General features: G+C 42.7%; 1 protein-coding gene across 1 annotated transcript in view; it reads right to left on the minus strand.

The window, feature by feature from the left end:
* The window catches only part of LOC139406790 (collagen alpha-1(XXIV) chain-like), a 185,092-nt gene that overhangs the window by 83,942 nt on the left and 88,005 nt on the right, over positions 1-13,145 (minus strand). The window contains exons 17-24 of the mRNA XM_071149826.1: positions 12,904-12,957; positions 12,634-12,687; positions 11,568-11,621; positions 7,152-7,205; positions 6,959-7,012; positions 5,991-6,035; positions 5,745-5,798; positions 3,724-3,768 (exon numbers count right to left, since the gene is read on the minus strand). Of these exons, the coding sequence (XP_071005927.1) occupies positions 3,724-3,768; positions 5,745-5,798; positions 5,991-6,035; positions 6,959-7,012; positions 7,152-7,205; positions 11,568-11,621; positions 12,634-12,687; positions 12,904-12,957 (414 nt within the window). The remainder of the gene's footprint in view (positions 1-3,723; positions 3,769-5,744; positions 5,799-5,990; positions 6,036-6,958; positions 7,013-7,151; positions 7,206-11,567; positions 11,622-12,633; positions 12,688-12,903; positions 12,958-13,145) is intronic.

Genomic DNA, 13,145 nt, shown 5'->3' on the forward strand with positions numbered 1-13,145 from the left:
ATGAGAATGAAGGGCTGAATAAAGGGCTGAGGTTTGGCGCCAGTGTCGACGGTAAGGAGAGGAGTGGATAGTAGACGAGAGGAGCAACGTCTCTTGCCCCAGTGAATCCTGAAAGGCTGGTGAAAACGTCCCCAGTCTGGCCAACCGCTAAACCCAGTGTGGTCACTGTGGTTGTCTTACTATGTACGAGGCAAATATGCATGACCAAAATGTCATTGTTGCACAAGAGACATACTGTACTTCCACGTGTGTTTCTGTGGCTACATTTCTTGTCTTTTTCAAAATGTATTTTCTATCTCCCCCCCATCAGCTCTTAGTTCCTCAATATGTGGTGTGTTTGACAGAGACAGAACACATCTGTGGCAGGTTAGACGTAGCCTGTAGAACTCCCGTCTGAGTCTGAGAAGAGGGATGTATAGAGCGGGGATCGGGACAGACAGAGGCGTACACAGAGCCAGAATTGTGACCACACTTCTGGACTCCATTAGTCGTTGATGCGATTGAAGGAAGTGGGAAAATAGGATGGGAGGAAAAAAGGGGGGAGGAAGAAGGGAGATTTTCCTGGAAAATCTAAAGCCAATGCCGTCTGGCAGTTGCGAAACAGAGAGGCCACTGGGGCTGGGGCAATATGGTCAGAGGTGTGAAAGACGCACGCAGACAGACACTGCAGTGCTGTACAGTACACTGGGTCCTCTGAACACTCCCGTGTGTGACAGTTGAGAGTCTCCTGTTTCTGTGTGTGGATGGGAGTCTTAATCATCCACAGCTGTTGTGATAAGAGCGGGTGCAAACCAGATAGCTAGTGGGTACATTCCTGTCTGTTCTAATGTATATATTAAACAACAAACTAACTTGTGAAAACACAGTAGGCAACCACAGAACACACCTCTACTGTAAGGTATAAGTCCCAGCGTAGCCCCAGGCATGCAGGCAACTGATTTGTACTGTAGTGTCTGTGAGTAAAGGCAAAGGCAGGCAGCCTTGGGAAACATGGGAACACTAGTGTCTCCAGATCCATACAAAATCCCTTAATTGAGGCATGAATTGGGACAACATGGCGGTATACCGTATATTCCAACACTATTGAAACTATTTCCTTTAAGTTTTTTAAGACATTAATATTTGTTGCTACTTTTTCAAGTAAATACCCTCGGTCAACTTCTGCAGTACGTTAGGGGATAAAGAAGATAGTGTTCTTCCTTTCACCTACCTTCATTTCACCTGGGTGGGTAGGGTAGTCTAGAAGGGCAGGACGAGGACTGGGGAGCAGGTAGCTGACTAGTGGTGGCTATTCAGCAGCCTGATGGTCTGGGGGTAGAAGCTATTGGCCAGTCTTACAGATTTTGCAGCAAACTGCGAGTCGCATTTTTTAGTTACTTGTATAACTTTATGAACTGGGATGTCTTTCCTTTAAATAGTTTTGGTCAGAGGTTGTTTAGCATTTACTTAGTATTCTCTATGGGATTTGACATGTACTTGTTAGCATTGCTAACATTCGGATAACAGAGGCAGTGGGGTTAGAAAATAGTGCCCCTTGTGTTCAGTGCCTGCATTACCGAATATCCAGGGTATGGCACAAGGTCGGCATGAAGGTATGACAATCTGGATACCCCCCAAGCCTAGTATCCTGTATCATTTAACAGTAGGAAACTGGTTCAAGGGCTTTCTCTCTATGACAGGGCCTCTTCAGATGGGGCTTTCAGTTTTCGAATTGCAGTCTGCAGCGATCTGCTTTCTCAGGTGTGTGTGTGTGTCTGTCTGCTTCCTTAGCCCTGGGTTCAGATGTGTGTCACAGTGAAGGTTATAAGTAAAGCAGAGCAGCAGCCAAGGAGAGAGACTGAAATCACCTTTGTAGGTACTATAGAAGAGAACCTTCTCTGTTGTCAAGTGCTACTAGTCTCTCACCCACATGCTTCAAAGCAAAGCACGAATCTGTCAATTCCCTCAGCAGTAATTCAATTCAGAGGCATTTCATTTTTTTATTACTGTGATTTGATTGGGGGGGTCACCCTGAAATGGAACACTTGACGAGCCAATCTAACTTGGCCCAAAATACAGCACATCCTACAAACTCTCAATAAATGATCGGTTCAAACACTTTATGGGCAACATGTTGCTGTAAGGGCTCTCTAGGTGACACAATGAAGCCTTAGTGAACACAATCACAAACAGCCCAGGAATATGCTGACCCAGGGCTAACCCGCAGTTAGCCAACCTGTCGACAGTCTCTCTTCAGACCTTCCAGATGATATTTATTTGGAAAGTGATGTAATGGCCTTCATTAGAGCCTCCATGTGTTTTCCGAGCAGATATATATTTTTTTTACATGGAGCCTGAGGCTCCTTGGCTTCAAAGGGCCCTAGCTCGCTAGCAACAGTCTGTGGTGGGTGGTTAATACCTCTGATATGTGCTCTTCTATACAACAAAAAATATTATGTCCCAAATGGCACCCTATTTCCTACATAGTGCACTACTTTTGACCAGGGCTCTGGTCAAAAGTAGTGTACTATGTAGGGAATAGGGTGTCATTTGGGATGCATGCAATCAGACGCACACAATCAGACGCACACAAGGCGTGTTTGGTGGCAGTGGTTTCCACAATGCACATACTGCAAATATAAGCATCACGGGGCCTGATGAACACAGAGAGGCATAATGCATTAAGATATGAGATGTTAGGGGGGGCTTGTGTGTAGATTTCTTGCATGGGAAAACATGTTGCTGTGTTTGTGTGGAGTATCAGAAGACTATCCGGACCATAAAACAACAGACAGACTTTTGAAACATTGCAGTTTTACAGTTAATTAGACCAATCCAAAGTGATTGTATTATTCCACAGATGTTTTAAAAACTAGCTGGGCCACTGATGTTTTTGTTCCATCAGTGGTGGAGCCATTAAAATACTTGTTATTGATGAATGAAGATTGATTATCATAGATTGATTAAGACACTGGCCAAACATCTGGATAATCAATTTTGTTATTGTTGTAGTGCATTTGTACTGTATACATGTAGTTTGTGTATGTTGCTAAGGGCAACAACACGATTCCAGTTATGCAGTTAGTTTCCTTGAAGAGACGTTTTTACTCCCCAAACAATTGAGTCTCGCACAAACAAAAGAACGCAAGTCCAAAATGAGGTCACTTCCAGAGAACATCACTGACTGGAGCTCCTTATACTCTACAGTGGTGGTCTGCCAATTTCTGGATAGAAACACACTCATTTTAAGCATGGAGAAAATTCCTCTCTAGGACTACATTAAATGTAGGTCAGAAGGATAACAGCAAGACATAAAAATACTAATGTCGTTTCCTCAATGCTCCTGCCTCCTACTCCTCTTATTCTCTATTTATCCTCCACCTCCCTACCCCTCATCCTCAACCTCTTCCTCCCTGCCTTCTCCCCCTCTACCACCATCACCTCCCCCTCTATCCTTTTACTCCTCCATCTCCCTACCCTACAAAACCACTTAAGGACCCTTACATCTCCATCACTGCACTCAGACTAACGAAAGCCAACCAACCAACCACTCTACATCAACGTTCTTCCTATACTATGGGGATCGGGAAAAACATCATGAAAACCTTCATGTTCTCGGCAGGAAGTAGTGGCTTAATTACTTATTCCAATTGCTGTACATTAACGAATTGGAAGTATCTCATCTTGCCACTAGCCCTGCAGTGTTTTCATGTGTGCATTGTCAGCTCAAAATACCAGACTCACTTGCGGTCCATTTTTTCCAAGGCTGCCAAGTTCCCCCGTCTCCCCCTGAAAACCAGAACATCAAAACAGAACATTAGTTAGCTAGCTTTCTGTGTGCATTAAAGATCCAGCCGTTGGTTGCACTTTCACATGATCAACAGCTTGCACAGGGTTAATAAACAAATGATTAAAGCACACATGACGACGCTCTTGATTTCCTCTGTTTTTGTTTCTTTCACTCCTGTGGGTTGTCATTATGCTTTAATGACAGCCCAGGGAGAATTCCTTCTCCGTCTTAATAATGAGGCGCAACACATCTATTAGACAACCAACCAGCCCCACCTTGAACTAACCCAAGTACCCAACGCAGAGACACTGACTTGCTGCATGGAATTTTAAGGAAAACACTGAAGGGGAATTCCTACTGATAAACCTCTGCTACATTGTGACGCAGTGAAGACGACGGCACAAGGCATTGTGCAGGGTACACACCAGGGGAAACCGACTGCTCCTTTCATTGTAGCCCCGGAAGTTCAAGGCTGATATCAGTACTGCAGGCATTGTTAGTAGAAAACAGGATTCCCCCATTATAGTAAATGGAAAAAAAGGCTAACTTCGTGGTTATTATTTTTATATTATTATATTTAATCACGGTACCAATAATTGCTTCTAATACACCAGATGTACAGTACAATATGTCCTTGAACTGATTATTTTAAAATCGCACATAGAAGAAGTTATAAGGATATTTAGTTGCTAATGGTAACCTGCAATACCCCGGTCAGCCTTCAACTCGATTTACTCAATGAGAATGGGCAACACTGAGCTAGCCTGCAACGCCACTTCCTGGAGTAGCTCAAACTGTGCATGTCATGTCTGCATGAGAAGCCATCTTAACCGACTTAATCTGGCTTCAATGCACTGTTGAGTCTTCACATAAGAATGAATGGTGTCACGTGATCAATGGTTTGGAGTGTACAAAACATCAGGAACCGCGACTCAGACTGACCGTGGTTTATCCAGGTGAAAGCTATTATCCCTTATTGACGTCACTTCTTAAATCCACTTCAATCAGTGTAGATGGAAGGGAGGAGACAGGTTAAAGAATGATTAGATTCTAGATTGTGAGACATAGATTGTGTATGTGTGCCATTTAGAGGGTGAATGGTCAAGACAAAAGACTGAAGTGCCTTTGAACGGGTTATGGTAGTAGGTGCCAGGCGCACCGGTTGAGTGTGTCAAGAACTGTAACACGGTTAGGTTTTTCACAGTTTGTATGTATGTGTGTATCAAGAATGGTGCACGACCCGAAGGACACCCAGCCAACTTGACACAACTTTGGGAAGCATTGGAGTCAACATGGGCCAGCATCCCTGTGGAACGCTTTCGACACCTTGTAGAGTCCATACCGCGACGAATTGAGGCTGTTCTGAGGGCAAAATGGGGTGCAACTCAATATTAGGAAGTTGTTCCTAATGTTTTGTACACTCAGTCTAAACAGTCATTGGTACACAACAATTAGCTCTAATGAAGTAACATGAGAAACAAGTCTGGAATTCTACCCTTCGTTAACTTAAAGAAAAAACTTTGAACCAAGACATGTCGATTAGATATGGTTATTGCTGGTTATTGCTCACTGTTCTGTAATCATTCTGGAAAGCTAGCTTACGATTAGACACTTAACATGGGTGGAAGGCCAATGAAAAGAGATTGTTAGACAAACACACACTCGATTGTATCAGCAAATGGACTTGATCAACTCACATGACGTTGTCTGGGAGGCTGGTGGTTTGTCTAAACAGACCAATACTGTATGTACCAGAGGAGGCTAATGGCAGGAGCTATAGGAGGACAGACTCATTGTAATGTCTGGAATGGAATTATGGAACGGGTATCAAACACATCAAAACATATGGAAACCACAAGTTTGACTCCATTACATTTATTCCATTCCAGCCAAAACAATGAGCCCGTCCTCCTATAGCGCCTCCCACCAGCCTCCTCTGTTATGTACAGTATTCAAGCTGATAGTCACTTCTTACCTTCAGTCCCTCTGGGCCAGGTTCGCCAATGTAGCCTTTCCTTCCAGGTCTACCCTGAGAAAATGAAAACAAATATGGTTGATTACAGGGTACTCACACTTGTTTTGAATCACATCTCATCTATATTCCTGTGCAATAACGAATACATGTGAAACACCTGGAGAAGGGTGGAGGTTGGGGCCAACAGGAAAACATGCACAGTGGTTTATTTATAATGTGATAGGATGGCAGGCTGGAGACACTTACAGTGGGGCCAGGACCACCAGGAAGGCCAAGGGGCCCCTCATCCCCCTGAAAACACAGTAAAACTGTTAAACACAGTGCAATACATTGCATACAGTTGGATATGGAGATATGGTAATGTCACTTGGCACTGGCAGTAACACTGGCTGAATAACAATCCCAATTTCTCGTCCCATCTCATCCCATGTGCACAGATCGACCAATGTTCATGCCACATACTGTAGGTCATGCAACGGCCTGTGTGTGTGTCTGTGTGCGTCTGTGTGCGTACAACTATCAATCGTTGTGTTCCCTCTATCAAAGTCACCTGGATCTTTCTCTCCATGTTCACTACCCGAAGGAGCATTTGATAAATACAATGTTAAGCATCCCTGATTTCTGTCTCTACTACGAACCATGTTCTGCTTTGAAGCATTTTCTCGGATCAGTTTAAGTGAAAGTGAAATGACATCAGTGCCATAGTGATTGAACTACACAGCATTCTTGCCGGGCTATACAATAATACTCTGTGCCAGGAAAGAGAGAGAGAGAGAGAGAGAGCGCGGGACCTCCCAACTCTGTACCACAGTTGAGTTGGATGCCAAAACTAACACTGTACGTACTGTACACACGGCCAAGAATTCTGTTCTTATTTTCCACTACTGCCTGGAAAACTCCCGGGCTTGGCCTGCCTTGTTTTTATTAGCACCCTGTGATGAATCATGACATCATACAGTCCTTTTGGAACATGCCCTGGGACCACTCCACACAACCTGAGCCTGGCAGCGCAGCCTGAAACTAGTAACGTTTGCCTCAATACTGGTGGCAGGTTCAAATGCCGAGTATGAACAGACTCCATGAACTCGCATCTGTTTCATACTCAAATGCAAAACACGTTATCTTGATTGAACTCATTTTACGCAAATGATCAGGATTGCTACCTGCTTGTTTAGTTGTGTCTGTGCAGTATTTTAAAAATCAAAATCTATTACCTCTATTCCTTTTGGCCCTGGTGGTCTCTGTGGCCCTCTGGCACCTTGGAGACCCTGAACCAGAACAGGATATTAGTGAAAACATACACATGAACCCTCGTGAGAAAAAAACACACACCAAGGATTAAGTCTTTTTTGGTGGGATAGAGTTGAGTTGTGAAAACAGTTCATGCCTCTTTTTTATTTGATTTACCTTGGGTCCAGGGGGGCCATTGGGACCTGGCACACCGATGTCTCCAGGAAAACCCTGAGAAAACAAGACAAGATTACAAAGAAAGAGTTCAAAAGGAGCCACCTAGTTCTTTGATTGACATCATAAGTCACATGACTGATGTGATCGTGTAAATTTGACACCGCACCTTTTTTCTAGCACAACACACCTGAACTCCTGAACACACCTACATGTATACAATTACTTTATATTCCATTCTATAACATCATCGTTTCTGTATGTCTGCATACAGAAAGAGAGTGTAGGATTTCCACATATTTTATTTTATTTATTTATTTCACCTTTATTTAACCAGGTAGGCTAGCTGAGAACAAGTTCGACATTGGCCAAGATAAAGCAAAGCAGTTCGACACATACAACAACACAGTTACACATGGATAAAACAAACATACAGTCAATCTTACAGTAGAAAAAGTATATATACAGTGTGTGCAAATGAGGTAGGATACGGGAGGTAAGGCAATAAATAGGCCATGGTGGCGAAGTAATTACAATATAGCAATTAAACACTGGAATGGTAGATGTGCAGAAGATGAATGTGCAAGTAGAGATACTGGGGTGCAAAGGAGCAAGATCAATAAATAAATACAGTGTGGGGATGAAGTAGTTGGATGGGCTTTTTACAGATGGGCTATGTACAGGTGCAGTGATCTGTGAGCTGCTCTGACAGCTGGTGCTTAAAGCTAGTGAGGGAGATATGAGTCTCCAGCTTCACATAGCGTGACTACATGCATGTGCATTGCCATTTGTGGCAGGATAAGGGTCATGGGAGAGGGATGCATTTGGATCCACTGACCCTCTTTTTTTAAATAGACTACTTAATTTACGGATTCTCAATTATAAGAACAGAGAGCACACAGCCACTTTGTAAGCCACAGTTGGTAACAGTAATAAATACATATTTATAGAGAGTCAGGGCTTAACTGACTTATCAGAACATGCTGTAAAGGAGGTGATGGATAGCGATGTTGGGTGAAGACTGTCAAACACACCTGCCTCAGTACGGAATGGCTGGCTCAGTTAAAACATGTGGGGGAGCGGTGGGGGGAGAGTTGATGGAGGAGAGGGGGAGAGGGAGTAATGGATGGAGACCCATCAGATTTACAGGTGTGGCATTTTAATAGGGTTAAATGGAGTGAACCTTTCTGGACTCTTTGATCTTGACGAGGCAACAAACAGTGAAACACAACGACCCATAAAGTAGAGTTCTAACGTTTCTTGGATGGACAATAAAAAAAGTGAGCAATTGTTGGATTCAGTTTGATAAAAACACGTGTTTCACATGACATGCACACATCAAGATGGATCTGTTTATTCCCTTCACTGGTGATTTCCTAATCTCCTCTCTGTTAGATATGCTAGACAGAGTAAATCAAAACCAATGTGACACAGGGAATAAGGAAAGCTTACTTGACCTATTTCTGTAATGGATTTAAGGAGTGCTACAAATGTATTTCTCAGATGGTTCAGTTGGCTTGGCGAGTGTATCCTGTCCTCCCAGGTTGGACTCTGTCCCCCAAGTTCAATACTATGTCTTATCTGTTTGCTTATCTGGGTCGTTCCACGAAATTAGTGCTTTTTTGCATCCATTTCATATTTTAAGTAGAAATTGTGCACCAATGATGAATTTTAAAAGCCTATATTAAATAGTGTCCTTTAATATAGACCACATGGAGAATTTAATCAATCAGATTTTTTTTATATGAAAGAAACTTTCTAAAGTGTAAAATTCATAATTTTGACATGTCCCTCCATGCACCCTCCGTGACTTCTACAAAGATTTTAAGCAACTTAACCCCAACATTTCTCCAAGTTTTTTTCCATCATTGTAAAGCCCTAGTTATTTAGTTGTTTTGACAGTCATTTCTGAAGATTATTATTTATTTCATGTGATTAGTGATTAATTTACATCTGCCAACCCTGTTTGCTCGAGCACGTGGACGTTTATTGGGATGAATCTCTCTGGGCCAAGTCAAACGGTCTCCCGAGTGGTGCAGCGGTCTAAGGCACTGCATCTCAGCGCAAGAGTCATCGCTAAAGACCCTGGTTTGAATCCAGGCTGTATCACATCCAGCTGTGATTGGGAATCCCATAGGGCGGTGCATAATTGGCCCAGCGTCGTCCGGGTAGGGACGGGGTAGGCCGTCATTGTAAATAAGAATTTGTTCTTAACTGACTTGCCTAGTTAAATAAAGGTAAAAAAAAACATTTGACTATACTTATACAAATTTATGAAAACAAAAATGTGCCCTTTGGTCTTCAGGTTCCTGAGTGGCGCAGCAGTCCAAGGCACAACATTGCAGTGCTGGAGGTGTCACTACAGATCCTTGCATTCAATTGCCACTCCCTGTTGCACATAAGCTTCCATTCCCCCTTTCACGAGGGGATTTACAGCTGATTTAAGTTGAAATTGTCAAACCTGTTACGGTCAACCCTGTTACTTAATAGGCACTTACCATAGTCATTATTTTTATTTAACCTCTTGGGATGGGAAAATGTAAACAATAGATGGGTTGTTCCATCAATTCAATGCCTTTTGAGAAGTATAAAATGTTTGAATTCACCTCATTTTTACATTCAGTCATAAAGAGCACATGTTAAACTTGGGTGGCGTATCGCTGCAGAATACTGTGGTAGCCATCCTTGTTAAGTGTGCCTTGAATTCTAAATAAATCACTAACAGTGTCACCAGCAAAGCACCCCCACACCATCACACCTCCTGCTCCATGCTTCACGGTGGGAACCACACACGCGGAGATCATCCGTTCACCTACTCTGCGTCTCACATTGCCCATGTTTCTTGGCCTAAGCAAGTCTCTTCTTTTTATTGGTGTCCTTTAGTAATGGTTTCTTTGCAGCAATTTGATCGTAAAGGTCTGATTCACGCAGTCTCCTCTGAACAGTTGATGTTTTGATGTGTCTTGTTACTTGAACTCTGTGAAGCATTTATTTGGGCAGAAATTTCAGAGGCTGGTAACTAATGAACTTATCCTCTGCAGCAAAGGTGACTCTGGGTCTTCCTTCCCTGTGGTGGTCCTCATGAGAGCCAGTTTCATCATTGTGCTTGATGGTTTTTGCGACTGCACTTGAAGAAACTTTCAAAGTTCTTGAAATGTTCTGGATTGACTGACCTTTATGTGTTAAAGTAATGATGGACTGTCATTTCTCTTTGCTTATTTGAGCTGTACTTGTCATAATATGGACTTGGTCTTTTACCAAATAGGGCTATCTTCAGCATACCACCACTGCCTTATCACAACACAACTGATTTGCTTAAATGCATTTGGAAGTTAGGACATTTCTCAAATGAACTTTTAACAAGGCACACCTGTTAATTGAAATGCATTCCAGGTGACTACCTCATGAAGCTGGTTGAGATAATGCCAAGAGCGCTCAAAGCTGTCATCAAGGAAAAGGGTGACTACTTTGAAGAATCTCAAATATAAAATATATTTAGATTTGTTGAACACTTTTTTGGTTACAAAATTATTCCGTGTGTGGTTCTTTTCAGAGTTTTTATGTCTCCACTATTATTCTACAGTGTAGAAAATAGTAAAAAATTAAGAAAAACCCTTGAATGAGTTGGCGTTTCCAAACTTTTGACTGGTACTGTAGATATCATAAAAAAATCACTACACTGGACCTGTGCCCAATCGCTTCTACACACTGTCTTATCTGTGTGTGTGTCGATGTAACTTTCTTTGTGTATGTTCAGCTGACACAACCTGGGAGCAACCCTAGTGATAGACGCCAAACAAAGGCACTATCAGGCAATAACTAGAGTTAATATGGACCTGTGCCCAAGTTGCTTTTACACACAGTCTAATTAGAGAGTAAAGACACAGAGCGAGACGTGGGGCTGGTAGGGTTTTATGGTGTTCGTGTAGTTATAGTGTTTTATGGTCATGTTTGTGTTTAGACTGGAGGATCAGTGACTTCCATCCTGTCCCGTTGTATTTTTCCCAGTGTATCTGTTTACAACCTGTCCTCTGGGCAGAACACAGGTAATAGAGCATCTCTGCTGTCTCATCTCTGCCACCAATTTCCCTCTGGGACACTAAAGTTGAAACTGGAACTTGAAACAATCTCATCTCTGACAGGTAATAGGACAGGTGCACGATAAGGTCCCAGCAGAGCAAGAATTTGAACTTGACTAAAACAACACTTTGTAGGAACAGACATTTATATCAGGATGATATGTTTTTATGATTGGTACAGTTTGCTTGGTTTGCTTGTTTTACCATTTATAGCACTATATGAAAGACGTTTATGATAGAATACTGAGCATTATCAGTAGCTCAATTAGCATGCTACAGACTGTAATATCACACATCTAACAGAGTGCGGCTTTAATGATATCAGTGTTTGTTGTCTTACCTCAGGTCCTGGTGGGCCGGGAGGTCCCTGCGGTCCAATGTCACCCATCTTACCCTGTCAAACAGAGAAACGTGAAAACATGAACACAAATACTGGAAACATCAAAACCTTTTTTTACTTAACGAATGCCAAGCATCATTCTCTCTTCTTCTCTTTCACTCTCACACACAGACACCCACACATGCATAACGTATATTTTGCACAAAAACAACATGAGGCATATAAAAGCTTATCTGACAGTTGCCAATGTTTCTGAGAAGGAAGGCACGGTGTGTATTGTTTTGTCAAATATTAATATGGTCTTTCTGTGACGCCACAGTGACCAATGGTGTGTGATTGCGGCCCGCAATTCGGGGCGTTCCTGCATGTGGGTATTCCTGGATCTGCAGTAACAACCCCCCCCCCCCCCCCCCCCCGCCCTCGAGCATCCGATTGGTTCCTGCTTGTGGCTTGTGTTTATGTGCCACTTTTGATATTCTGCGATTTAAAATGTGGGTCAAAAAGGGAAATACAAGTATTATCAGAGCTTTTTTTGTTTGGTGTTTATTGTTTGGTCAAAACAAATAATCATATGGTCTTGCTGTGATGCCACAGAGGCTGACTGACTGGCGTCTACAGCCCAAGTGGATATGCCAGGGAGGGCAAACACTTGCTCAGGCAGATGTGAAGCGTACACGTAATAGGACAGCTTTAAAATATGGGAGCGTCTTTGCGGTGTATTCACTTAATACTATGCCAAACTGTGCAGGTTTTAGCTTTCTATGTTAAACATACTAATTCAGTGTAAAAAAAAAAAACTATGCTAGGACTATAGAACATACTCCCTTGTTGCCTGTCATCGACTCATGCAGGACCCAACAGATGGTCTAAATATGTTGCGTGAATTTGTCATCATCGTTTTCAGAGTTTAAAGTTTCGGACAGTTATATGGTCTGTTTGTAACAAAGTGAAAGTCTCTAAAAAGGTACAGGGTGTTTACTGGGGTCGTTACATTAATTAGGTGACGCACACACACACACACACACACACACACACACACACACACACACACACACACACTACGTACAGGTGGGCCTGTTTTCCCAAGGAGTCCAGGAGGTCCAGGTAAGCCAGCAGAACCCTGGGGGCACAAACAAACACACAACACTTGTTAATGCTCCTATTCCCTCCATCACTCATTATCTGACTCCCTCTCTTTTACTTTTTTTTTCTATGTATGTATGTATGTATGTATGTGTGTGTGTGTGTGTGTGCGTGTGTGTGTGTGTGTGTGTGTCGCAAGGGACCCAGCATAGTTTAAAATCAATAAACATATTCAGACGGATGGGAAACCTACCTTGTCACCTTGGTAACCAATCTTTCCTGGTTCCCCCCTTAGTCCAGGTTCGCCCTGAATGTTACAGCATCACACAGAGATATAATACAAACAACTTGCTCCTCGGAGAACAGTGTTAACACAGGGAGGGACACACTGCTTCCCCATCCATGTTCAGGTGTCTATCTAACCCATCCGATAGGAGGTACATCCTACCAAAGTCAAGCAGCAATCAAGATCAAGAGTGTTATTGATGAACTGTA

This window comes from Oncorhynchus clarkii, chromosome 4 (assembly GCF_045791955.1).
Source record: "Oncorhynchus clarkii lewisi isolate Uvic-CL-2024 chromosome 4, UVic_Ocla_1.0, whole genome shotgun sequence".
In the NCBI taxonomy this organism is placed as follows: domain Eukaryota; kingdom Metazoa; phylum Chordata; class Actinopteri; order Salmoniformes; family Salmonidae; genus Oncorhynchus; species Oncorhynchus clarkii.